We start from the raw sequence: 26,357 nt of genomic DNA, 5'->3' as shown, positions 1-26,357 counted from the left end.
AGTGCTGTAGTGGAAGGTGCAGGCACTCATCATATCAGTTTCCATTGCCATACCCTCAAGGAAAGTCAAACATACAAGCAGCTGTGTATCCAGTACATACAGGGGGTGTGGGGAACAGAACTGTAAACCATGAATTAAGAAGGAAATTAAAATTTAAAAATGGCAACCATATTTTTAAAAGTGGTCATTCACAATTGTTGCTGATTTGACAAGCATTCTGACACTAACTCCTAGTGTGATAAAAATCCATTATCCCAATTCAGGCTTTGATGATTCAAGCCTGTTAATGAATTCTAAGTCAGCAGTCTCCCACTTGAATCTCCCTCTGAAACTCCTTTGCTCCACAACAGCTACTTTAATATCAGTGGATTCACACCAACAAACCAGTTCTAGCAGTTTCTCTCTCCACCAGGAAAATATCCTTTGTAGAGCTAATGGGTTTTAATTGCCCGTTCAAAAATAAGCCACTGCAAAATACTTTGCATTTCAACAGGGTATTGTTCCTGGGAAAATTCATTCCCGCCCTCACCCTGCTGCTGCTGTGAGGATTGCAGCTAAGCTCAGAACAGGGAAGTCCGAGGGAGGTGGCAGATGATGTCAGTGTCCTGCTGGTCAAAAAGTGCTGGCACTGAGTCCGATACCACTGATTGTCTCTCAATCCAGAAGAGAGGAAATTCATTTCTGCACTACTTAGGCAACTGAGCAATACTTCATACCTTCCAGTGCCATGAGGTGCAATGAACCATCCTTGCAAGGCAGCACAGTGGGATTGGGAGTGCTGCCCAGTTGCCTCAGAAATGCAAGGGTGCCTTACTTCCCTCCTCCCCTCCCCAACACAATGGGTGGCAACACAGTTTTGCCTCTTTTCGCATTCCCAGTGGGTGAAATTGGGTGGGGAAGGGAAGGAGGAAGGCAACATATTCCTGCATTGCTGAGGCAAATGGGCAGTGATCCCGGTCATCCCATGCTGCCTGGCGAACACAGTTCATTGCCTCTCATGGTGCTGGAAGATATGGAATATCACTCAGTTGTGTCAGCTGAAAGGGGATAGTTTTTGTGATGGTGAGAGAAGGTTTCACAAAAAGGGGCTTCCTATCATTTAAGTAACATCACTTGCTCAGGCTTTGTAGGGTCTATCCAAGAAGACTTTTGAGTAAACAGGAACTCTTAGTGTGGACTGGAACTATTTTTAAAATTGTGACGTATTTAAGCTATGTTTAACTGTATCGCGTCGCAGTGAAGAGAAACTGTGGGTCTGCAGATCTGCCATTATTTGTTTGCCTCAGGAGGTTGGATTGGTGTTTCATTGTCGTTTGAGTCAAGTGAGGTTCAGTTGTTAGTTATATTGCGTTGCTTTGCTGCTGACTTAGTTTTGTTTTTGTTCCATTAGATTGTTTATAGCTGAGTTAGTTGTTTTGATTCATTTTATTGTTAAACATTTCGAAACCATTGGTGAAACCATTGCAGCATAATTTATTTTGATTTGCCAATAAATATACAAATGCACCTTTGATGGCAAGAGGCTGAGAGCCATGGGAACTGGAGAGCCCGCATAGACAGTTCTGAACCATAATCAGAAATGGCTGCAAATGGTCTTGGTGTGTTGACAATCTTGGGCATTCCATCACATGTACATTTACTAGTTTCTTTGCCACACCAGCACTATCATACTAGTGATGGAGGTAGCATATTCCTTTGATGAGGAATTAGAAAATAGCCACAAGTGTTTTATGCTGTGGTTTCAGCAGGGAGCATTCATCGCTTGGAGATGTTTTCACATGAGTGTAACAAAGAGCATAGTCCTATATAATTCTCTGTTGCTTTGGGAGTAATCAAGAAATTAAGAGACCAATATATAAGAGATTGCTAGGTACCTCTGGTATGTCTTCAATCATTTTCCACATGCCCCTTTGCCTGGAACAGGCTTGGTGATGACATAAGAGCTTTTTCAGATGTTTTAGCAGCACACCACATTTTCGGTGGTGGTGGTGGTAGCATCTTAGCAGTAGACTCCACCCAGCCACACACATTTCTTTGTTTGTCTGTGATGTGTCTACACACTATACATCTCTCCATGATGTCAGAAACCCTGCATATGCATGAATCCTTGCAAACTTGCAAGCGGAGGATTGTATGATGGTGTTTGAGTCTCCCTCCACCACCCTACATGCATTCATTGAACATGTGAAGTTCTACCGAAATGTCTTAAAAGGGTATTGGTCTTCAATTCAACTGGAAGAACAAAAATGAGTTACTCCACTAAAGTAACCATGGCTCAGTGGTAGAGTGCATGTTTTGCATATAGAATGTCCCAGGTTTAATCCATGACATCTCTAGATAGGGCTGGGAACACTGGAGAACCATTGCTGCTGTCAGTGCCAACAATACTGGGATAGATAGACCAATGTTCTGACTCAGAATAAGGCAGCTTCCTATGTTCCTATGACTTGGTTACAGTATGCTGTCAGCAAATGTATTTAGTAACGACTGATATTGCACTGATTAGCTGTGGGTTTAGAATGCTGTGAGACCATCTGAACTAGTGAGTGTGTTCCGACGATCATGTAGGGAGAAGAATGCAATGCAATGGGGGTTGGTGTGTTGTCTGAACCTAGTGTCCAGTGCAGCAAGGGTGACCCTACAACACCTACTACTAGGGCTGTAGGATGGGTATGAAGTTATCCCTGCTGTGCAGCATGCTGACTTCACACGACGTGCCAACCTGCACTGCATCACAGGGAATGATGCAAATGGTGACCGCATATGCGGCGTGGGCAGGGGAAGAAGCCACATGGCTTCCTCTCCCTATGCTATCCTCTGAACCCATTCAAGATGTCTTTCAGCAGTGGTAGACTGAAATGTCTGTTGTTCAGTCCTCTTTCAAGTGACTTGTGAAGATTCTCTTTTTGTAGGAGAGAAGATTTATCTTTTTCTTACTTACCTGAATACTGTAATTTTGTAACTGTGTTTCGTCTCCTTTCAGTTCAAGTCTGATGTGTTTTAAATTTGAAGATTAAAAAAGGCTAGTGGGATTTACTTCACCTCCTGCTTAAATCTTGTCATTCTCTGTGGTAAGCTCATTAAGTGAGAGCCTAGAGAGCCCATGAACCATCGCCTTGCCAAAGATGTCACACACTGCTGAGTGTTAGCTTGCTGTGTAATTTTGGACATTATTTAACTAGCTTTTCAAATATCAGAATCTCTGAACGTGCTTCAGTGGGGTGATAGGAACAGCACAACCATAGCTGATGGAGGCAGGGGGCAGGAAGCCTCACAGCACAGCCTAAACATGTGGCAAAAGTGTCACCCACAGAAAGCTCCTGTGTGCCACTGCTGACTCCAATAATTTAAGAGTAAAGCTGGGCTGGAAGGAAGCAATTTGGTTCAGCCCATACATGCATGCTTATAATATAGTAAATGTACTCCAGTCTTACCTAGCAAGTGTTGTTGTCTGAACTCTTTTGCAACATTAGCCCTTTTTCGGTATCATGGTCATTGAAGGAAAATCTGTAATGGGTAAATATAGTTATTTATTACATTTATATCCTGCATTTTTTCCTCCAAGGAACTCAAGGTGGCGTACATAATCTTCCTCCTCTCCATTTTGTCCTTACCATAACAACCCTGTGAGGTAGGTTGGGCTGAGAATCTGTGACTGGCCCAAAGTCACCCAGTGAGCTTCCACGGCCAAGTAGGGACTAGAACTCAGATCTCCTGACTCCCAGTCCAACACTTTAGCCACTACGCCACACTGTAGCCACTACACCACAATATATTAATTCATTTGTTTATCAACTAGACTTAGTTTAAGGCAAATGGAAATAATTTATTTCACTGGGCGCGATCAGCCAGTTCACATGATCAAAATAAGCCATGGTGGCTTATTTAAATTGGGATGTGATTTCCATAGTCATTGCCGACGTGCAGCTTGTTGTGTCATCCAAACCCAGGCTTGTTGGAGGGAGCTTAAATAAGCCACAGTGGGTTATTTTGATCGTGCAAATCAGAACCCATGACCTGTTTTAGGGTTGTGGGTGGCTTGTTAACTACTCCAAGCCCACCTTTGCTGTTTTCATATATAATGGCAAGTTATGGTATGCCCCCACTGCAGGTTGAATATTCAAAACAATGTCTGCCACCATGAGAAAAAAAAAAAAAAAAACACCCAAGGGAAATTCACCCATGATGGTTTCTCATTATGTGTGAATCTGCCCAGGGAATCCAGTAGAAGAACTGAGGCTGAGTTCTGGCGTAGAATTTTTGTTTCGATGATGATTTTTTAGTCCTTTCCAAATGTTAGTAATTTCCCCCCTCCCAAGCCCCAGGATTTGTACTTTGGGAGAGATTGGGATGGATCATGGGATCTCATGCTTCCCCCATTTGCAGTTTTGTCAGCTTCACTGCTTTATAAAAACAAAGGACATTCTGCCCATTTTTTTAAAGTTATCTATTTGAGCCCTTAAAAGGCTTTTTAAAAAATTGCTATTTCAAAAAGTGCTTCAAGTGAATTTAGAGGGTAGATGTGCTAAAATCCCTGTGAGTTGTAACTTACATATTTGTGGGGCAAAGGAGAAGTGGGTGACATTACACACAATATTGTTCTTTAATATTACTCTCCTAAGGGAAGATTTCCAAAAGAAATCTGGATGAGATGTTATCCTTAGAGGATAATGATGAGAAAATAATTTGTTTGGTATATTTGATAGCAACTAACACTTCATATACAAGGCTGCTGTTTTATCCTAGTAGTCAAAAGAGTTAGGTACACATACATTTGATATTTTATGTTGGGAATTATCTATAATAACCTGTAACACTACCTACTTTGTAAGTTGTACCATCACCCGAAGTTTGTATGAAATGATTTCCCCCCATGTTTATGAAGCCCAACAATTTAGCAAATAAAACTTGACTAGGCATTTTGAATGGGGAAGGCAGGGAATCTCTGCTGTTCAATGTTGTGAACTTGTTGTAAATCTCTTGGTTCCGTTCTTGTTGCAGTATATTGGAGGTGGGAGGATTTTTTATTCGCTCTGCCTACTGGAAAATTGCAGTCCAATAACAAGATGTGGAAACAGCAAGAAAGGCTGCTGCACTGGGGTTGATAAAGAGAGGGACCATTAAATTGCTTTCCCTCTCAAGATGGTTTCCTCTGGCAATCACAGTAAGATTCAATGAATTATAATTTTGAAAAAATAATGATGGGTGGCAGAAGACAAGTAACACAACTATTCCACCAAAGTACCTGCAGGCTGCATGTTGTATTATTATCTCTGTGGGATAATAATAATGCTAAGGGGAAAATGCAGTCGGCTTCTGAGCCATGGACTGATACTTGGCTTATAAAATTAGGCAATAACCAGTCTTGGATATGTCAAACTGCTATCACATTCACCAATTTATTTGCATGCCACTTTTCCATAGTAAAACATGCTCAACAGCATCAGAAGAGCTAATTATTTCCCAAGAAGAATGTGGTTTAAATCAGCCAAGACACTTGAAGCAACTGTTGAATCTGTATCTTATTTGCATTTGAGAATTCTTCAAGACAGGATGTTACAGTTAAAGATGGAACAGAATGCTAGGTTTGACATATTCATGGAACAAATCAGGCCCTTATTCCTAAATCAGTGCTTGTTGTAGATAAGAAACCAAGAAACCATGTTACTGCTTGCTCTTCTTGCTGCATTGCACATACTTTAAGCCCCGGAGTAAAAATGTGTTTATTGCTATATGCTGCCTTGGGATGGCTTCTGCCCAGAAAGAAGTATTTTAAATGAATGAATACATTTCAGTACCAATGACAAGGTTACTTACCATTCTGTGCCCCAGGACCCGGTTCCTCAAATGATGATGATAGCGTGACTGTATGTGGGATGGGGGTTGTAGGAGGGGACATTTCGTTCCTGTTAACAGGTGTAGTATAGGTCTCCCTGGAACAATCTGACTTATCAAGTTTGGCACAAAACCAGCTTCTGAGCATTTTTCTCAACAATTAGAGCAGTCTTGGAGATGTAATAGTTTCATTAATTCCCAGTAACATTAATTATACTATGTACATTTTCTGATTGCCATTAAGAAAGTACGTGATTTTGTGTACGTATATTATATATTCACATGCAGCTTTTATTGTTGCTTCCTTTCAGCCTAATTGCATCCCCAATGCTAGTAATTGTGGCTCAGTGCAAGGACAGTATCCTGTGCAAGCATCTGAAGCCATGTAGCTTTGCCCCACTTGCCCTTTAACTCCTACCCTCTCCAGTTTTATTATAGAGGTATTGCTTTGACTAAAGGATTGCTCACATTCCCTAAGGGTTATGACCATGCTTTAAGATCTTAAGGGGAACCCCTTCTCTCAGTCCCACCACCATCATGGTGCCTGGTGGAAACGCGGGAGAGGGCCTTCTTCAGTGGCTGTCCCAGTGCACATCCTTGATGAGTTTTCGAAGGCAGGCAAAAACTTTCTTGTTCCAGCAGGCCTTTGGTGAATAATCTGGACCTCTGTCTATGCTTGGACTTTTAAAATTGTCATGTATTTTAAAAGTTTAAAAGTTTTAATATTGGAATTTATTTAATATATTTTTAACTTTTTTATATTTCTATTTATAGCTTTTAACTGTATATGTTTTAATTTTGTAATACTGCCTTGAGGCCCAGCACTGGGCAAAAGGTGGAATAATAATAATAATAATAATAATAATAATAATAATAATAATAATAATATGAACAGTCCCATGGTCAAAATTGAATGGCTGTAACAGGCGCCGACTAGAGTTCTGTGTTTGTCCCTGTGCAGGAAAGGGCAGGCAAGTCTAACTTCCAATGTCAGAGAGTAGGGATTCACCTAGATTAATGTGATGGTACATAAACAAATACATATAGTTTTAACACAACATTAGGTGTACTTTATATAACCTTTTCTTTTAAATTGAAATGAGATTATGATGAATCTACATGTGTGCAGGACCCTCCTTTATACTTACCAGGTTAGTACCAATTGATCTGCACTGAAGTGACATATTTTGGAATAGCTCACCCCAGATTAATTTGTTTTGTCTGTTTAGGGTCTATGTTGCTCAGGCAACAATAGCCAGTTGTGATGAACCCTTAAGAAACCTGTCCATATCATGTGGAACTTTTATTGGTAACTAGATTCCATTGCGCCAGAGATGAAATGCTTTGTGCCCTTGGAACCATAACTTTATTATGTCACAACTTTTTTGTAATCAAATTATTAGAAAATGTGGATAGTAAGACATTTTTCTCCCTCGCTCAAAATACTAGAATCCATGGTCATCTGATTGGTGGGAGATTTAGGACAGATAAAAGGAATTACTCCTTCACACAGCACATAGTTGAACTATGGACTTCACTACCACATGATGTGGTGATGGCCACCAATTTGGATGGCTTTAAAAGGGAGTTGGATACATTCTTGGAGGAGAAGGCTATCAATGGCTACTAGCTCTGATGCTTGTGTGCTGTCTCCAGTGTCAGAGGCAGGAAGCCTATTTACACTAGTTGCTGGAGAACGTGGGTGGGAGGGTGCTGTTGCACCATGTCCTGCTTGTGGGTCCCTGGTCGACAACTGGTTGGCCGCTGTGTGAAAGAGTTCTGGATTAGATGTGCCCTTGGTCTGATCCAGCTTGGCTTTTCTTGTGTTGTTATGAATACCTTTTATTCTGGAGACTTTAGAGAAGTTATGGTTCCAGTTTTTTAAAATATTTTTTTGAACTCCTTGGTAACCCTTCTGAGTGCTAATGTTGTCTGCCCTCAGTTTATATTTCTAGATATGAAGAGAAAAGCACTGGTTCTTCTAGGCTGCCTCTGTTGCACATGACATTATTAATGGGCTTTTTCTCCCAACTACATTATCTTCCAGTCTCTTTTGTGTTATTGCTCCTTAGTTCACTCAGGGAGTAGAAAATCTATATCTTTTGCTTTTTCTATTAGCTATTTCTTTGGATTGCTGGAATATTGCCATGCTGATGGGTTTATCTCAAGAAGCATCCTTAGCTTTTACACAGCATTTGTGCCATTATGCAAGGCGTCATGATCTTAAAACATTGAAGGGTACCAAGAGTGTTCTCACTTTGTTTAGAGCAGTCACAAAGGAACAATGGTGCCTATCACAAATTCTCTATTTCCCCAGTCTGGCTTAATTTGAAAGCTGTATTGATTTTCTTTTAAAATATTAGTTCCCTGCTTGAGCACACCTTAGAAGATACAATTTTAAAATAACATGTGCTTCACTTTAGCATGAAATAACATTCATTTCTTTATTAAGAAAAGTTTTAAAGGGATTTAAAGTCTGGTAGATTTGTATCAGTCTTTGCTATGAAAACTGCACTTCATTTATTATTATTATTTTAAAAACTAAAAGCTCCGTTCTTGAGCAAGGTAGTACATATTGTATAACAAAACAGAAGAAAAAAAGAGGTCATTTTCAGGCTGGTAAAGTGAATGTTCAGAGTGGAAAATGCATTTTATTTCTGGAAACAACTGAAGGACTAGTAAGTATTGCTTTCTCTCTTTCAGTATTAAGGTGCAACTGTAGGCTATACTGGGATGTTTTATCTCCGTCCCCACCCTATAACACACAATCTTCGTTATAGCTGGGTGCTAACTATAAACTATCAGTGGTGCGAGCACCTTGAAAAATCCCTTTTCGTCTAATCTTTATTAAGATTATCAAGCCATGGTAGACAGTTTATTACATCGTATAAGTAAGCGATGCTAGAAACTGTTGATTGCTTTGTATAAAAGAAGGTCTTGCCAGAAAAACATGAACTTTTCTGTAACAATTCCTCCTTACCCTGTCCTTGCTAGGATCTCAGTCTGGGAAAAGTTTCCCCATACTTACTTTTGAGTAAGAAAAAAGTAGTGATTTAGTTGTGTGCTATGTATTAAAATTAACATGTAGTTCCTTCAAACAGCACATTTCCTACCCGCCCCCTTTTTGTGCCCAGGGCTGGTGTACAGCATGTGACTTGCTTGCAAAAGGTTCCAGTGCTCAATTCCCAGCATTTCAAAACAAGCTGGGGAAAGATTTGTGCCTGAAAACCTGGCACAAATCTTTCAACGTAGAAATGCTGAACTGGATTGGCCAGTGGTCTGACTAAAGCAGCTTCTTATGTTCCTTCCAATGTCTCACACCCTGACCTTTCTGTGGCATTGTAGCAGTTTTGCTGATGTCAAGATGAAAGGCTCCTGTCTCCTACAGCTTCCTCTTTCCTCTGTCCTTGAGCAACAAGGTTTCTCTGGGTTTCTGTATTCTCCTGCTTCCTGCGCCCTTCTTCACTTTCCCAAAGCCCTCTTCAGAAGAAAGAGTCATGTGTTCACTAGCTCCGCCCTTGATGCTGCGCAAGCCAGCATCATCTGCCCCCTGATATCCATTCATATAGCATGAACGTCTACAAGGACAAAGATTTTGCACAAAGGCAATGATTCAGTTTCAGATTGCATGGAAGCCTCCATGCTATATGTGCAAAGGCTTCTTCCCTCCACATGTTTGCACTGCAGGTATGGGCATCATGGGGGAGGGTAAGCCTGAATGTAAAATGTCGAGCTAGTATGCTACATACTTTCATTCAACATGTGGGCACTTCTTCTGAATAGGGCTGAATATTGCATCATTTATTTATTTATTTATTGCATTTTAATTTATTATTATTTATTTATTAATTACATTTCTATACCGCCCAATAGCCAGAGCTCTCTGGGTGGTTCACAAAAAATAAAAACATTCAAAGTATAAAACAACAGTATAAAACCATAATATAAAATACAATATAAAAGCTCAAATAGCCAAAGCTCCCTGGGTGGTGTCATTTGTGAAATGAAATGTAGTAGAAATGGTTACATCTTGTTACTTGGAAGGCATTTTCCCTAATCCCTCCTGTTTGGGAGTTACATAGTCAGGCCTGGCCTTAAGGGTGTGCAAGCTGGATGGTTGCCCGGGGTGCCAAGATAAGCTGAGGGAGACATCAAGCTGAGCTCAGTGGCTGGTTTCTGCATGTACTATTGGCCCCTGACCTGACCCTGCCACATTGCTCATCAGAATTCTTTGTATTTTGTTGAAAGTTTTCATAAAAAAGAAGAAATGGTATATTAGAGTATAAGATGACATTGACTCTCAAGATGCAATTCTGACATAAGGGGACCTCTCCGGCCATGATATAGTAAATATTTTACATAGTTGTGTACAAAACAGAAAAGATTCTAATTTGAGACTTTAATTGGCTGTAAAACGTATCCTTGCGAGGCTGGAAGGGGCCTCATTATAAGGGAGTCTAAAATCAACACAGTAAGGTTAAATCTTGCTTTATGTCTGGGCAGCAATAGAGATAAGTTTGGTCAGGCAAGCCGAGTAGCTCTGGTTGCAAAGTTTGCTGCAAGGTGAGAAGGAACAGAGAAGACTTTCAGGAGGAATTCTGCGGTAGAGCAGGTGGCCTGTTCTAGTCACAGGAAGGAACTCCAGGCCCACTGGTGAAAAAGTTCAAGGACGGAGAAAGGGAGTGAACAAACACCACCTAAGTTTTCCAGACAAGAGTAATTCTCCTGGAAAGTAATTTTCTGTGGCTGCTACCACAAGGAAAAGTGTAAGAGTGGTGTGAGGCCAGGCTTTAAGGGAAGAATCCTTCCTGAGTGAGGAGCGGAGATGGCCAGCAGTAGGGCACAACCAGAGACTGAGTCTCAGGAAGCAGAAAGAAATGCTCCCAGAATTTGGAGGAGCCTGTCCCTATTCCCTTATCCCCATGTAAGAAAAAATGAAGCTCATCTTTCATCTTGCTTGATCCCATGACAAGGAGGAGTTGCAGGCGAGAATGCTGTGATGCAGTCCATGCATGCAAGAATTTTCACATTCATCCTCCAGCTTTGTACGCATATGCATGGGTCCTTGTAGGATGCAGCAGCAGGGCCCCCAACATCACACCTGCAACAGGCCCATAAACTCTTGGGGGTTCCTACAAAGCTGTCCATGGAGAGTGGGCAGCACTAAAGGCACTCCTTGCCCAGAGTGCTGTTTATTCTAGGGCTGGTCCTGTACACAGTTGTGAGGAAAGACATATGCTGACACTCTATTATTCTATTTGTTCCGGACCTGAGCTCTAGCATTGAAAGAGAGGGGGGCACCAAGTTGGGCACGTGTGCATGAATATGATTGGCCCCCGGACCCCGTAGCAGCCCTGCATGTGGCCCCTGGGGTGAAAAGGTTGTGCACTCCTGCATTAGAGTAATAAAACAAACCCATTGAATGGAAATTGTTCCCTAAATGAAGATTTTCAGTGTTATATTTTAGTTATCTGGATTGATAAAAAGATTGAAGCTTTAATTAAAATTCCAACCAGGGCTCAGGAGTTGGCTTTAAGGTTTCCATAAACAGATTTACTCTTCTTTTATGCTTTCAGACATGTGATTTAACTATGAGCAGCCAAGTGAGCTGAATCTAAGAGCAACGTGAACTCCTTTTCATGGTTAATCTCTCAAAGAAAGGATATGGAAGCCTGAGAGAATATTGTCTAGGCTACATTGTGCTTGCAAATGAGCGATTGCTTGCTGTTGTGTTACATAGTTATATGTGTTAGATAAGGACAATGAGCTCTGAGTCTTAATCCTGGCAGTTGTTTCCCCATGGCTGAATATCATGTACTTAACAGCAGTGAATTCTGAACGCTGTAATTATGTTGAATGGGCTGATTATGTGGGATAGTCCCATGCTTCCACTGTTGGCACCCAGGATGGTGAGATGCTGGCTCACTCATATCCTGCATGGCTACCTATGCCATAAGATGGTCACGTTTAGATATTACTTGTATAATGTAGGTTCCAACCATGAGGAAGTGGTAATTAGGGTGCAGGGGTAACATCCTAATATATACGTATATGGAAGTGAAGTGTAAGCATAGAGGTGATATAAGATTGTGCTGTATAATGTTGTTTGTACGTATTGTAGACTGTTGGATTTTTCTTCAAGGCAATGTTGTATGGTTTGTTTTCACTTATGACGTCGGTAGTGGCCTTTGAAAAGGAAGTGGCTTTTTAATAATTAACCAGAAGTTCACTGAACTGTATTTTTCACATTATTTGAGCATGAGTCTTTAGCTGATGTGAATTGATGAGGTCCCTTTAAGACAAACAAGCTGTTAGCTTACACTATCTCAAAATATGCAGCTTTATTCTGAAATAAATATTGTGCTACCACCAATGCTGATAGCACATATATTTATAACGGTATTGATCTTTTTCATCTTCTTCTAGTACATTAAAAAGCAAACTTACTGGCTACATGGGTTCTGTTTTGATATCATTCCTAGATAATAACTTCTGATAGTATCTACTTGGTAGCTACAGAACAACGAAAGCAAATATTTAATGCCTGTAAGCAAATAATATAATATTTTGAAAGTTTCACGAGAAACTAATTAAGTCTAATATTGTAAAACCCATCCGGGTTTTCTTTTACAGTCTGTTCATGCACAAAGTCATCTACATATGAAAGTTTGAATATGTTCTGTACCACAACATGTAGGTGCTTAAATAATAAGCAATATTAGCTTCTTTATGCAGGATAATGTGCTGCTGGTCTCACTCTTGGCTTTGTGCAGTCGGGCTAACCCTATGGCTACTGTCAAACACGGGCATCTAAAGAATAGCTGCTGCACATATGCAACTGCTCACACATAGTCTATGCTCAACATGCAGACGGATGGGGCTAGCTCCACCATACACTGCTAGGGACGAGGGTATATAGTATGACATCAGACATCATGGAGTCCCTTCACACATGTAATATAATATGTAAAGGGGGTGACTGTCACTTTTAAATCTTTTTTTTTTGCAAGATGACATTCTTATTATATGTCAGTCTTTGTAAGCATGATTGCCTGGTTCAAACTGGTAATTTACTATTGACTTGAGTAAAAAAATTGGTACCTTGCGTCAATCAATGCTGTATCCTTCAATGCTATTATGGATGTTTTAAAAAAATTATACAGTTTTCCCCATAGTCATTCAATGTTAGAATAATTTAGAGAATATAATAAGCTGCTTGAAGAATTGATCATGAAGGATGTTAGGTTAGCATTCTCTAATAAAGCATCTTCTATGTAATGATGATGATCAGGAAGAATGTATTTAAGCTGATGACTTTAAAGCAGATGCATCACTCTTAATTTCAGCTCAGCAGCTGCCAAGACTCTTCTGCTTGCTCTTTAGCAAAAGGACAAAGTACTAACCCATTTCTTTATTCCAGGTTGCCCTCATTCGTCTTTTCAAATCAAATGTCACGTTGACTCAAGGACAGTGCTGGAAACATGTGGTGAGTTGCAGCGTGTTGATCCCATACGTGCTCTTCAAGCTGGAAGAAAGTCCAAAACCAAATCCCATCTGGCCAAAAAACATCTTCTGTCAAAACCCCAAGGTTTGTAGTTTAGCTCTTTCAATATTACCGTGACTTTAAAAACTTGGGTTGAAAGTTGAATGACTTCTTGGGATGGATGAATCCATCAAGTTCTATTCTGCTCATCTTCTAATTTTCCAATTTTAAGTTTATTTTGTCCCTTTTCCACATCCGTTTGCAATTTTTCCCTAAAAGTTCACATGAAAAATTGTACTTATCTTTGTGGGCCTCTTTACTAATTTATGCAATTTTGCAAGTATTTTCTCCTAATATAATGTGTATTGTGCACACATTTCCCTAATATTCAGATTTTGTGTTTACTTTCTATTATACATTTTTGTATGCACTTCTTGATTTGCGAACTGTCTTGCAAAGTTTGTGAAAGTCTGGATAATCATTGGCTTGCTCCATTCCATTTTGTGTGTTTGGCAGGAGCAAATCTAGTAAGTTCGTATTAAAATGAATTTCTCACCCATCTGTAATGGACCCACCATCACTCCATCAGACATGCTGAGAGTATGTATGAACTAAAGGACCTGCATGTGTGGGAAGGTGGGGATTGGATTTGTAGTTGTATAAAGGATTAATCAAATTAACTGGGTTGGCATTAAAGGAATACAGTGTTCTGGTTTTGTATCAATTTTTGTGTCTTTTTATAGAAGGTGATTTTGATTTACATTCTCTACAATGCACTATTTGCCACTGTTCTGTGTGAGATGCTAATTTACTACCATTCTGCTGCATTAAAATATGTAGGACCATAGGCATTTGCAGATGGTAGGCAATGCAGGACAGTCCTTCTCAACTAACATCTAAAAAAAAGAAGAAGAACAAGGTGAATTTTCCCAAAATAATGCACTAGCAATTCAAATCTTATTCATATATAGGAAATATAGAAGTAGATTTGATCCACAGCAATTTCTTCTGTATTAAAGGTTTAGGATAATGTCTTAGAGAATTTCTGTATATAGAAAAGATAATAATAGCTCAATGTAAAATTGGATCATTAATAATTACATAATATCCTTTTAATAAGGTACATCCTGGAGAGACCTCATTTCTTTCATCTCCAGGTCTGACATGTTCATTCTTGGAATACAAGTTGAGAGAAGTGTGTCTGTGCAGACAAAATAATGGAATGCAAAGAGGTTATTGATTATCTATAATAGGATGAGGAAGAGACTGATCCTGGATTGTTCGATTAATTTGTAGAGGTATGTGAAAGGGATAATTAAAGCTAAGAAAGACACTCAGATTTTACAGTTCAGATAACCCCCTACGGGCACCCTCAAAACCCAGTGCATTCATTGGTATAGTATATCCTAGTATCAGTCCAATAGAATAAAAACCCTTCCCCAGGAAAACAAGATCTAGGGAGAACATTTTGTTGGGATGTGAACATCTTCAATCTTTGTCACAGCTATTTTGATAAATGTTGTTAAATCAAGCAGGAGTTAGATACCAAGTAAATAACAGTTTTAATATGTTTATTAATACATATTTATGCAAGGAAACAATGTAAGGCTCTTCATGAATACATTATACTATGTATTTTGGGGGAATATTCTCCCATTTTACCTTCACTCAGAGTTATTTTCCTTTCTGTAATTGCACAGAAAGTACTCAGCTTCTGTAAATATAAATTTAGGAAATGTCTCAAGCTAGGCTTCTAGCAGCCAACCTCTGCCCTCTTGCCTCCTTTGCGAGCAAGGCTGCATTCTTACTCAAGGCATGCAGGTGGAACGGGATGCCTGGGGTGTGCTGTCTAGGCTGCAATAAACATCTTCCATCAAATACCTCCAGGATCAGACCAATTTGACTAAGTATTATAAAAACTGTACCTTGAGAGTTTGGTCTTCAGTCTGAACAGCTTGTCTTATTGGTGAGGACCCTGCTTGGCCAAGTACTTGCTCCCATTTCCTACACTGCCCCACATGTGACCTCTTATTTCCTACATTGCCCCACACTTTTGCCACACTGTCCCATATTACCCATGTTGGCCCTTTTGCTCTTTGGTTGCCAGTTTTGGACTTGATCTCTGATTACCCAGGATCACACTTTTTGCCTCTGGCCCTGTTGGACAATAAACACATCCTCAGGAACAAGAAATCTGACTCCTGATGCCCAAATAATGTCTGTAGGCTGATTTTCGTGAATGAATTCTTCAAAACAGAGAAGTCATTCCAATGTGTATCGTAAAGATGGTGGTTTGTCTGACAGACTGCAGTGTACAATGCTTTTCCTGGATATCTATTCTCCTGTCCTGACTTTGCTTCCTAATACTTTGTCTATTACAGTTGGTATACTCACAGTGAGGCAATCATAGCTTAGCACTTACAGTATCAGTGAGTGCTAAAACATACTATAAAGAACGTTTAAAATTGTAACATCTTTTGTTATCCCCTGCCCCCCTGGCTCAAGTGTCTTCATTTAATATGCGTTAGTTGAATAACAAGTCTGGCAACTTTATTATTATTATTATTATTATTATTATTATTATTAATTATTATTATTATTATTTATTTATTTATTTATATAGCACCATCAATGTACATGGTGCTGTACAGAGTAAAACAGTAAATAGCAAGACTCTGCCGCATAGGCTTACAATCTAATAAAATCCTAGTAAAACAATAAGGAGGGGAAGAGAATGCAAACAGGCACAGGGTAGGGTAAGCAGGCACAGGGTAGGGTAAAACTAACAGTATAAAGTCTGCACAACATCAAGTTTTAAAAGCTTTAGGAAAAAGAAAAGTTTTTAGTTGAGCTTTAAAAGCTGCGATTGAACTTGTAGTTCTCAAATGTTCTGGAAGAGCGTTCCAGGCGTAAGGGTTACTTCTTGCAAAATCTGTTTCCTATGCACTTAAAATTTATATTGTAAATACCTGTCTGTTTTTCTTACTTTACTTTGTAAAGGATAGATAGATAGATGATAGATAGATGCAGTATGTAAAAACAGTACATGATTTTTTATATATGGTACCCAACTTCTGCAATAGAGAGAGTTGAAAGAAGATTGAACATAGCCTTTTCCCCATCCAGCTATCTGAACTTGTGAATGTTGGCAGCAACTGCTGAAGGATGTGAATAACTGGAATTAATTATTCCTAAGGGCACAATCCTATGCATGTTTACACATAAAAAAGCCTATAACTCCCAGTATGCCCCAGCCACCCATTTTCTCTGGTGCATGCTTCAAGTTGTAGGGCTTTTTTCTGTCTAAATATTAGGGGTGTGCATGGACCCCCCTCTCCGCTTCTCTTCCAGATCCGCGATTTGCAGATCGGGCCGCTTCACTCCGCCCCCGCTCCGCCTATGTCCGCTCCGCTCCACTGCGGAGCTCCGGATCCGGATCGGAGCTCCGTTTCCCCCCCCCATAGGCTTGCATTAAGCTGAAAAAGTATACAACTTTTTTTCTGTTAAAGTTAGAAACCTCAAACTCACCACCATGACAGCTTATCCAGGGATACACATGCACGCCAAGACTCAAGGCAGTCCCATCATCCCCTGATTTTTTGGGAATTTATGAAAATCAGGCACCCCATTCACACCCCTTTCGATAGCTCCGTCAATGTGCACGTTAAAAACCTCAAACTCGCCACCATGATAGCTTATCCAGGGATACACATGCATGCCCAGACTCAAGGCAGTCCCATCATCCCCTGATTTTTGGGGAATTTATGAAAATCGGGCACCCCATTTGCAGACATGGACTGTTCTCTGACATTTGAACAGATAAAAAAAGGGAAGCGGGCACACTCACAGATGCCATCTAGACCCACAATCATGCCAAGGTACAAGGCAATCCCATCATCCCCTGATTTTTGGCGGGGCTTAAACCTGCAGACAGCTCAATGGGGCCATTTCAAAGGAAATCCCAACATGCCATGAATTGGGGAGTAGAGATCAACCTAAATGAATCTTCTTCCACACTTGAAAAATGGATTTGGAACTTCCAAAACTCTAAGTGAGCGCAGGAAGGACTTCTCCCCTGAGTCAAAGCCAGACACAAACCATCCCTGCGAGGCGGGCAGGGGAGGAGGGAGGGAAGGCAGGCAGGCAGCAGACATTTCTGGGGGCATAAGGAAGTGAGCCAAGGATAAGCCAGTAATGCATATAAAATGGAATAAATAAATAAATAAATAAATAAATAAACAAACAAAGGAGGGGTGGAATTAAAAGCAGCAGTGTTGCTGAATAAACAACAAGAAGAACTTTTAAAAAAAGGTTATATCTGTCTTTTACCAGTAATAAGGGGGTGGTGGTGGACGTGCCCAGATGGGGAATCATCGGCCAATTTAACTGGTCCTGTCTAAGAACCAGTCTTTTAAGAAGCAAAGCTCTCACTTCAACTCATGATAGGCGTTGCTCCACTGGGTTACTCTCTTTGGAGGGCTCTGATGGCCCTCCAAGTACAGGAGAGAGTGAGGGCATGTCCACATGGGATGCCCTAGGGGAGCTCATCCCCTTGCACCACATCTTTTCAGTTGTTCCCCAAAGTTAGGGTGGGTAGCAGTGCTGTGTTTCTATCTCTTATTATTGGCTTAGTATATGATTTCAGGTTGTGTTTGTGCATTTGGTGGGGCTACTGTTTTAAAAAACACTGGGAAAAGTCCGTTCAGACTAAGAAAGAGAAGTTCCCAGAATCCCAAGTTACCCGTTTTGCCTATCCCCTCCTCCAACTTTGGGATCATGTGATCATGACCGGGAGTTGACTCTGCCCCTCAGCAATCAAAAAGGTAATCTTTTTCCCGCCTTTACCCTACTTTTTTAAAAATTCTAGCGCGCGACCCGCACCATGCAGAGAGCTGAGAGTAGGCTCAAAATGACCCCCAGCTATGACTCTCTAAGCACAAGAAGTTTCAGAAAGATAGCTTCAAAAACAACACAGTTATCCCCTTTTCTTTTCCGCAATGCAATCCTATGGGCGAAATGTTTCAAAATGGTGATCGGATCAGTCCGCGGAAAGAGAAGCGCTCCGAAAATGGGCGCTTCTCTTCGCCTTGCTTCTAGGGGTCCCCGGTCCGCTTCTACTCCGCCTCTGGGCAAGGTGGAGCAGGCCAATTCACTTCTTCTACGCTTCTAATCGGAGCGGAGCACATCCCTACTAAATATGCATAGGATTGCACCCTAAGTCTTTTTTTTTTTTTTTAGAATATTGTTATAGGGGCCAGAAAAATTAAGTTGCTTTTGGCCGTATGAAACAGTGAGACTCCATGAACTTCTTGCTACGGGTTACTGCTTTCGATCTTGAAAGAAAAGACAGAACTATTTACCCGCAAGCAGTATGAGGAACTCACATGGTTATAATATTTTCCAAAAGACTATCACAGCAGGACTAAGTGGATAGGTGTTACATTGTTCTCCCCCCTCCCCCCCGCAAAGAGCAGATAGCAATACATGGTAGGTGTTTTGTTAAAGTAATGTGTTCAGTGCAGCAGCGAAAGAGGAAGGAAATTTATGCAGATTTTACCATAAAGAGGTGGGGGAGGGGAACAGAAGACAAAATGAGTTATTCTTAATTTGGTATCTGTATTTCCAGGAGAGTGAGCATAAGACAGGATAAAAAAAAAAATCTGTATTCTATATAGATTTTGTTAAGTGTTTTAGTCCAACAGAACTACTATCCAAAATGTTTGGCTCAATGCTGAAAGTTATGGTGTAGTTTTTTCAAAATGTAGCGTCTCTGTATGCCGTACATCCTGTTTAGCAACAAGGAAGTGGTCACATTCTGTCAGTCTTTGAAAGTGCTAACAAAATGCAAAAGGGAACGGCAGTAGTTCCTGATGTAAAATAAATTGTGTTTATATGTAAAGATAATCTGATGTTACATTGCTTGCACTGTAGTAAAGCAATGGTTGTTCCAACTTCGTGTTGGTGCAATTGGCTTTGTTGCTATTAAAGATGGAATAGTCCTTTGGTTTTGCTTTTGTGTTTTAGTACCTCCTAAGCCTGTTCATCTCCAGCCTTCTGGGCAGGAGAGGATTCCTCCAGCACCATCTAGGCCTTTGCCTGCAGATCCCAAGTCAACAAGAAGCTTACTGCCAGAAGAAGAAATAACACAGACCTCCGCAGATATCAACAGGCTCATTGAAAAATTTGAAAGTATTAGGTAAGTTTTGGTTTATCCTCATCATCTTTTCCTTAATTAATTTCTTAGCAAAAATACGTCTTTAACACTGAAAGTATAACAGCTCACCTAAAATGGTGTACAGGTCTATTATAATGCTGTCAGTTTTACTGTTAATTCCATTTTAAAGGTAGAAAGTTTGAACTTTGCCTGATAATAGATGATTATTTATTAGTGAATAGCTCAATCCAAACACATTTTTGAAAGTAGGGGGTTTGTTTATATACCACTGAAAATTTATGGGTTTTCAGATTTTAAATTCCATAATGTTTAATTGATGGAGGCATAATATTGGACTCCCAGACAGGAATCCAAAAGTCTCTACACATATAGTCCTGGAATAAGTGTACATGGACAACAATTGGTTTATTTAAGGTTTATGTTTTCTGTAGATAAAGTTTGATTTTAAAATTTGCATACTTGTCAGAGAACTGAGAATTTACAGGTCTGTGTTGTAGTATTAAAAATGACCAGGAAATATGCTGTTTTTATAATTGTGTTCCATTTGGATGTTACAATTTTGATGAGGATAAATATATGTCACTGGCCTTTAGCAGCCTTATAAATGATTTACTTACTATTCAGGGTTAATTCCATTGGATTCAGTAACTTCCTCAATATAGTTCCCTTAAATGTTTAATAAGACAAATTTGTGGCTTTCATTTGTTCCGTTTGTTTAAAAATGGAATTCTATTACTATTCAGTTATTTCTTTATTTGGTTATCTACTACATTATCAATACGGATAACAGCCATTCTGACTGATTATTTTTTCAGAAATTCTTAAAGTTTCAGTGCCCATTTGTTGTAATAATCCAATGAAAACTAGAAGCTTACAGAAATGGTCAAAGACATTTTGGGGCCAGAAAATTCAGATAGTATCCTTCATGGTAGTAAAATATATATATTAGAACTAAGACAATTTGATGCCTCTTTATTTGCACCTCAAACTCTGCCACCTGAGAGAGCCCACCTCAGCCAGGCCAAAGTTAGAGGTGATTCTGGGGGCTTATATCTCTGGGATTGTGAGCTGAAATGCCTTCGACATTAAACCAATGGTGCCTGCTTCAAAACAGATTGTTTCAAATGGTACTCCTGGAATCTGGCACATGATGCCAATAACCCTGAGTCTTTGTTTTCGTTTGCAGGTGGCCTGTCCATGTTGTTCAAAGAAACCAATTCAATTTAGCTTTTAAGATGGAACCTGGAACGGACTCTTCTAAAGAGTCTTGCCTGAGTGTCTGTGATGTGGTAGCTTCTAGTGCTGCTTCTACAAACGAAAGTAAAGAGCTAGATGAGAGTGAGCCCGGCATCTTGTGTAGCACTGAAATGTCTAATGCAGACGTAATGAAAATTAAGGAACTAAATATAGATGATACCACAAGCACTGAAGACTGTACTGACGCGCACGTCAGCAATGCATCTGTGGAAGAGCTGGGCTGTAAGGACTCCTCTGTGGATCTGAACGGTAATGGCAAAATTCCCAATAGGGATAGTGGAATTGACAGCCCTTCTTGTAGTGTGGCCGGAGAGACTTTTCTGAATGAAGATGGCGTGGAACAGAAAAGAACAACTGTGACTGGGCATCCAACAGAGATGGAAACTGACAGAAAGGGTGTCAGGCTTTCTGCTGGGGAGCAGAAGAGAGACTCTGCTCAGGACGAAGACAGTGACATAGATGAGGGAAGCAGTGAAGAGCAAGAAACTGCAGAGGCACCTAAGCTCGAATGTGTAGACATTGACAAGGTAAAATAGTTCACTTTATATGCTACATTTACACGAATGTGCTGTGCAGAAATTTACTTTCAAAGTAGCCAGTTGCATTATACAGAGTTAGACGATCTGTGCACGTAGCCCAGTAACTTAGTACTGCTTGGCAGCGGCCCTCCAAGGCATTCAGGCAAAAGTCTGTCTTCTATATGCAAAACATTGTTCTACCTTTGAGCTATAGCCTCCCTTGTCTTCAGGCTCTGGCCTGTAAATTTTTTAAAGCACGGTGTATGAATGGCTTTCGACAAGAGCAGTGTTTACATCTTTATTGGCGAAGCACCATGCAAGCGACTCAGGTTCTTAATTCTGTTTGCAAATTGCATGTTTTAGTCCGTATATGCACAGTAACAGGTTAAAATGTTTAGTAAGGATAAACATGACCTACTCAACAAAGTATTATTACCAGCCTGTTTTTATTTTTCTGTTTTTTTAAACTAATGCTTACATACTAAAAGTGTAGCTCTCACCTTGTGTGTATTGATAATAGTTATGTCTTCTGATGTTGGAGAGCTGGCCTCCCTAGTTGAAACATTCTTACTGTAATTAGTGTGATGTCCACCAAATAGTGGATATGTATATTGAAATGTGGCTACTTGTGGGCAGGTGATACAGTTGCTTGGTCAAGTGAGTTTGCACTGAGGTACCTTAGGCCTTAGCTAGACCTAAGGATTATCCCGGGATTGTCCTGGGGTCTTCCCTGCCTGCTCCCAGGATCCCCTGTGTGTCATTTACATGAACAGGGATGACTCCGGGATGATCCCGGGATAAACCTTGGGCCTAGCTAAGGGCTTTGTCTCAGCTTTCCTTCTCCTGATCCTTTAACTCTTGCATATCTGCCCTATCTCTACCCTTAACTGCTTCACACTATTCCCTGAAACTGTATTCTGCTGATGCTTATCCTTGTGGCCAGACCTGCCAGGTGACCAACAAATGTTGGCAAAGTGGCATTATTATTATTATTTATTTATTTATTTATTTATTTATATAGCACCATTAATGTACATGGTGCTGTGCCATTTTCAGCAGACAAAATTTGTCCACACCTGCTCTTTCCTGCTTTTTCGGCCCCCTTTGTCTCTTCCTATCTATTCCTGTGGGTGCTTTCATTTTTCCACAGTCTGCACTGTAATTTTCCTTGTTCTGCCCTTACCTTTAGTCCTAATCTATGGTGGCTGAGTGTCAGGCTTAACTTCCTTTTTTCAAATGGCTGCATCTTCCTCTTGTTTTCTGAAATTTCAACCTACCAAGCAGATTTAACAGGTCCACAACTCCTGTCTAGATATTCTGCGGAATTTTACTCAAACTTTCAGGATATTTAAAAGGGCACCTCAAAGAGAGAGGAGCTTTTAACACATGCACCCACCCACCAACACTTTGCAATATTCGCTGGTGTGGATCAATATCTAAGCCAGAGAAGGGGCTCTGGGTTCCCTTCAAGACCCCAAGTTGCTTTCTTCACTTTTCCTTTTACTGTGAAGTATATCAGAATGATGGAGAGGGAGGGGAAGAAAGGAATAAAAGTTCGTTCTTCACACTCTGTGCTGCTGCTACAGCTGCTGTTTCAATCCCCTGCTTATAGATAAACAAATGGAAGGGTGAAGGGGGCGTTTTGGAGACTGGTTGGAAAGGGTATGTGTCTTTATTTTCCAAAGGTCTCTTACTGGAAAATTATTTTTTTCTAGAAATAAATTGGTTTGTTTCCCGGTCAGTCTGAGGAGAGTCTGGGGGAATTTTCCCATCTTTAGTTCTGTAGCTTGTTGAGCTTTATTTATTTAGTTGGTTAGATAGTTAGTTGATTTATATCTCAGTTTTCTAACAAAAAATGACAACCAAGGCAGCTCTAGTGGGCTTGTTCCTGCACTCCAGTAACCATGTTGTCCATCGCTTGCTGTCCTGTCATTTCCACAGTTCTCAGTGAGCTTTGGTTCTGGAGTCTTGACAGCATGTTCCAAGTAATTCAGGCCTCACACCTGAGTTCATTGAGCTCCACCCCTTTCTATTTGTATCTTGAATATTTTTTGCCTTCTTGTAGCAGTAGTTAACTTCTTACACTGGGATCAATGTTTCATGTGGTAACTTTAATGGTCAGGCTCTTTGTAGGCTTCAGCCGCATGGCAAAGTGATGACATTCAGCTCACCCTATTGTTGGAGTCAAAACCTAGAGTCACATTTTTAAGCAACCACCATATGATATGTGATCTTCTTTCCTGCAACACGACATCACTTGCATAATTGTTATCTGACTTTTTTCAACAAATGTGTTTTGTCTTCTTTAGTCAAAACAACAAAGACACCACTAGACTCTTTGTTGTTTTCATCCAGCAAGATGCCACTCAAAGACAACAGTATACACACTTAGATAAGACAATCAGTTCACATATGTTACATAATAACAGACCATAAATCCGGATTTAAAGGTCTCCAGTGTACTTCCTAGCATCGAGCTGCCTGGTTCCAGACTCACAGTAAGACAGTGGCAGCTATATGGGTTGTATTGCTCTTGAAAATCCAAGCATCAGAACAGATGAGGCAAAGGCATCAGAACAGTTGGGTTGAAGCCATCCCTTGATCCCCTGGACTTCAATAAATATAGGCCAGTGAGTAATTTACCATTTTTGGGCAAGGTATTCGTGAGGGTGGTAGCCATTCAACTCCTTTATCTGAATCCATTTCAAACTGACTTCAGAGTAGGATATGGAGTTGAGACTGCCCTGGTTGTCCTGGTGGATGATCTTTGCCTGGAAATCAATAGGGGGAATGCATCCCTATTGGGTCTTTTGGACCTTTCAGCAGTGTTTAATCACATCAATCATGGTATCCTTCTGGACCATCTGAGGGAAGTGGGGGTTGGGGATACTGCTTTGTAGTGGTTCTGCTCCTTCCTCTCGGGACAGTTCCAAATAGTGTCACTTGGGGATAGTTGTTCCTTGAAAAAGGAGCTTTTATGTGGAGTTCCTCATGGCTCCATCCTATCCTTGATGCTATTTAATATCTACATGAAACCTCTGAGAGAGATCATCAGGAGATTTGGGCCAGGTGTTATCAATACACTGATGACACCCAAATCTATTTCTCCATAACATCTTCATTGATGTAAGGTATGACTCCTCTGAATGACTGCCTGAAATGGGTAATGGGCTGGATGAGACAGAATAAACTGAATCCAGGCAAGATAGAAGTGCTCTTTGTGAAGAGTCCTCATTCAGGCATTGAGGTATATCAACCAGTTCTGGATGGGGTGGCACTCCCCCAGAAGGACCAAGTTCGTATTTGGGGTGGTTCTTGACCTGACCCTGCTCATAGTACCCCTGGTGGAGGCGATGGTGAGAAGCAGTTGTTACCAGCTTTGGCTGCTACACCAACTATACCCATTCCTGGCACATATGGACCTGGTAACGGCAGTGCATGCACTGATAACCTCTAGGCTTGATTTCTGTAATGCACTGTATTTGGGGTTGCCTGCATTCTTAGTTTGAAAACATCAACTGGTACAAAATATGGCAGCCAGGATGGTCTCTGGGACATCCTGTGGAGACCATATAACACTGGTTTTAGAATCTTTACACTGGCTGCCAATTTGTATACCGTAAATAAAATGCTGGTAAAAATATAAAGTGCTGGCTCTTAACTTAAAGCCCTACATGGTCTAGGTCCAAGGAAGATTGGTTCTGTGAACTGTCTTCCATTCGTGCAACAACTGGATACAATCAATGATCTTCATTGTGATGATGTCAGTGGGATAAATGTTACATTACTGATTGGAGTAATAATAATATGGCTAAAAGCAAGCTTAATTTAAATTTCAAAAATTAAACTTCAAGGCTCTTGCATCCCAATCTCGCATCTTAAGCTTTTGTATTTTTTGTGAATTGTTCTGAACAGCCCAGAGAGCCTCAGCTACTGGGCAGTATTGAAATGAAATAAATAAATCATCATCATCTGGGGTGACTCTGCTAATTTGAATGTGTGGATTCAATACATTTCTGAATCCGCCATCTAACATATTACAAATTTTGGCCAGAACCCTTCAGAAGCTAATATCTCACTGCTCATTGTTAGTGTCTGCATTTCTGAATATGCATGTATCAAATAACATGAGAATAGCTCCAGTTATTTTGCATTGTGTGAAGTGTCCTAAAATTATCTATACAAAGAACCTGGTAAGGACAAAATATCGTCTACTGATAGTTTCTATTTTTCTTTTTTAAAAATGCATTTGGCTTTAAGGAAAGTCTAGATGCAGGCCTTTTTTTTTAAAAAAAATTTTTTTTATGTGAGTGAATAATTTAGTACATCTGATCCCTGCAAATTCTGTACTCCTGTGCATAGACTCCAATCTCTGGTCTTGTCCATATGGCTGAAGTGTTAAAATGCAAGATGAACATGTAATTCCCAATTTATCAATATGGAAAGGGTCAATAATGATAGGCAATTATTGGATAATGAGTGTGGGGAAACATCTGTGTAGATGTGCATGATAGCCCGCCTTACTCTGGGGGCTCCATACTGGTAACATCTCTTACCTAAAAAGGAAGGTATACCCCTATCCTTAAAGAGCTCACAGTCAAAGTCATTAATATAACTCGATTTGGAGAATAAGGGAAGACCGGATTGTCATATAAAGAGTGAAGGAGGAAGTACCTGAGAGAGAGAGAGAGAGAGAGAGAGAGTAACCCTCCCACCATTCCATTTTATTATAATGACTTTGAATATATTTCCTAAAACATCTCCAAAATCCAGTCTTTGCAGCAATAGAATCTTTATGGTACTAATGCTTTCATTAGCATTGGGTCTGTAAGGAGCTTCTTTATTTGGAGTCAAATCGTTGGTTTATTTAACCCAGGGTTAGACAACATTTTTTAGCTGAGTGCACATTTGAGAAACTGTCCCGAACACCACCTTAAAATTGCTGGCACAGGAGGTGTGGCAAAGGAAAACTAACATGTCTAAAAGCATTTAACAAAGCTAAGTTTGTTTTTTAATGGACCCCAGAACTGTTGTTTAAATGGATACTGTTGTTTTTATGTTTTTGATGGTTTTAAATTTTGTATATTTT

The 26,357-nt window shown here is 40.2% G+C and overlaps 1 protein-coding gene across 1 annotated transcript in view; it reads left to right on the top strand.

Annotated features, from left to right (window-relative positions):
• The first annotated feature begins 15,557 nt into the window (after nucleotides 1-15,557).
• The window catches only part of FGD3 (FYVE, RhoGEF and PH domain containing 3), a 52,830-nt gene continuing 42,030 nt past the window's right edge, over nucleotides 15,558-26,357 (top strand). Inside the window, exons 1-3 of the mRNA XM_063121607.1 lie at nucleotides 15,558-15,702; nucleotides 19,250-19,514; nucleotides 20,680-21,277. Coding sequence (XP_062977677.1) covers nucleotides 15,558-15,702; nucleotides 19,250-19,514; nucleotides 20,680-21,277 — 1,008 coding nt within the window. The remainder of the gene's footprint in view (nucleotides 15,703-19,249; nucleotides 19,515-20,679; nucleotides 21,278-26,357) is intronic.

The sequence above is a fragment of the Elgaria multicarinata genome, chromosome 3, assembly GCF_023053635.1.
Source record: "Elgaria multicarinata webbii isolate HBS135686 ecotype San Diego chromosome 3, rElgMul1.1.pri, whole genome shotgun sequence".
Taxonomy (NCBI): Eukaryota; Metazoa; Chordata; class Lepidosauria; order Squamata; family Anguidae; genus Elgaria; species Elgaria multicarinata.
The sequence above is the reverse complement of the archived record's forward strand: the minus strand, read 5'-3'. Positions and strand labels throughout refer to the sequence as shown.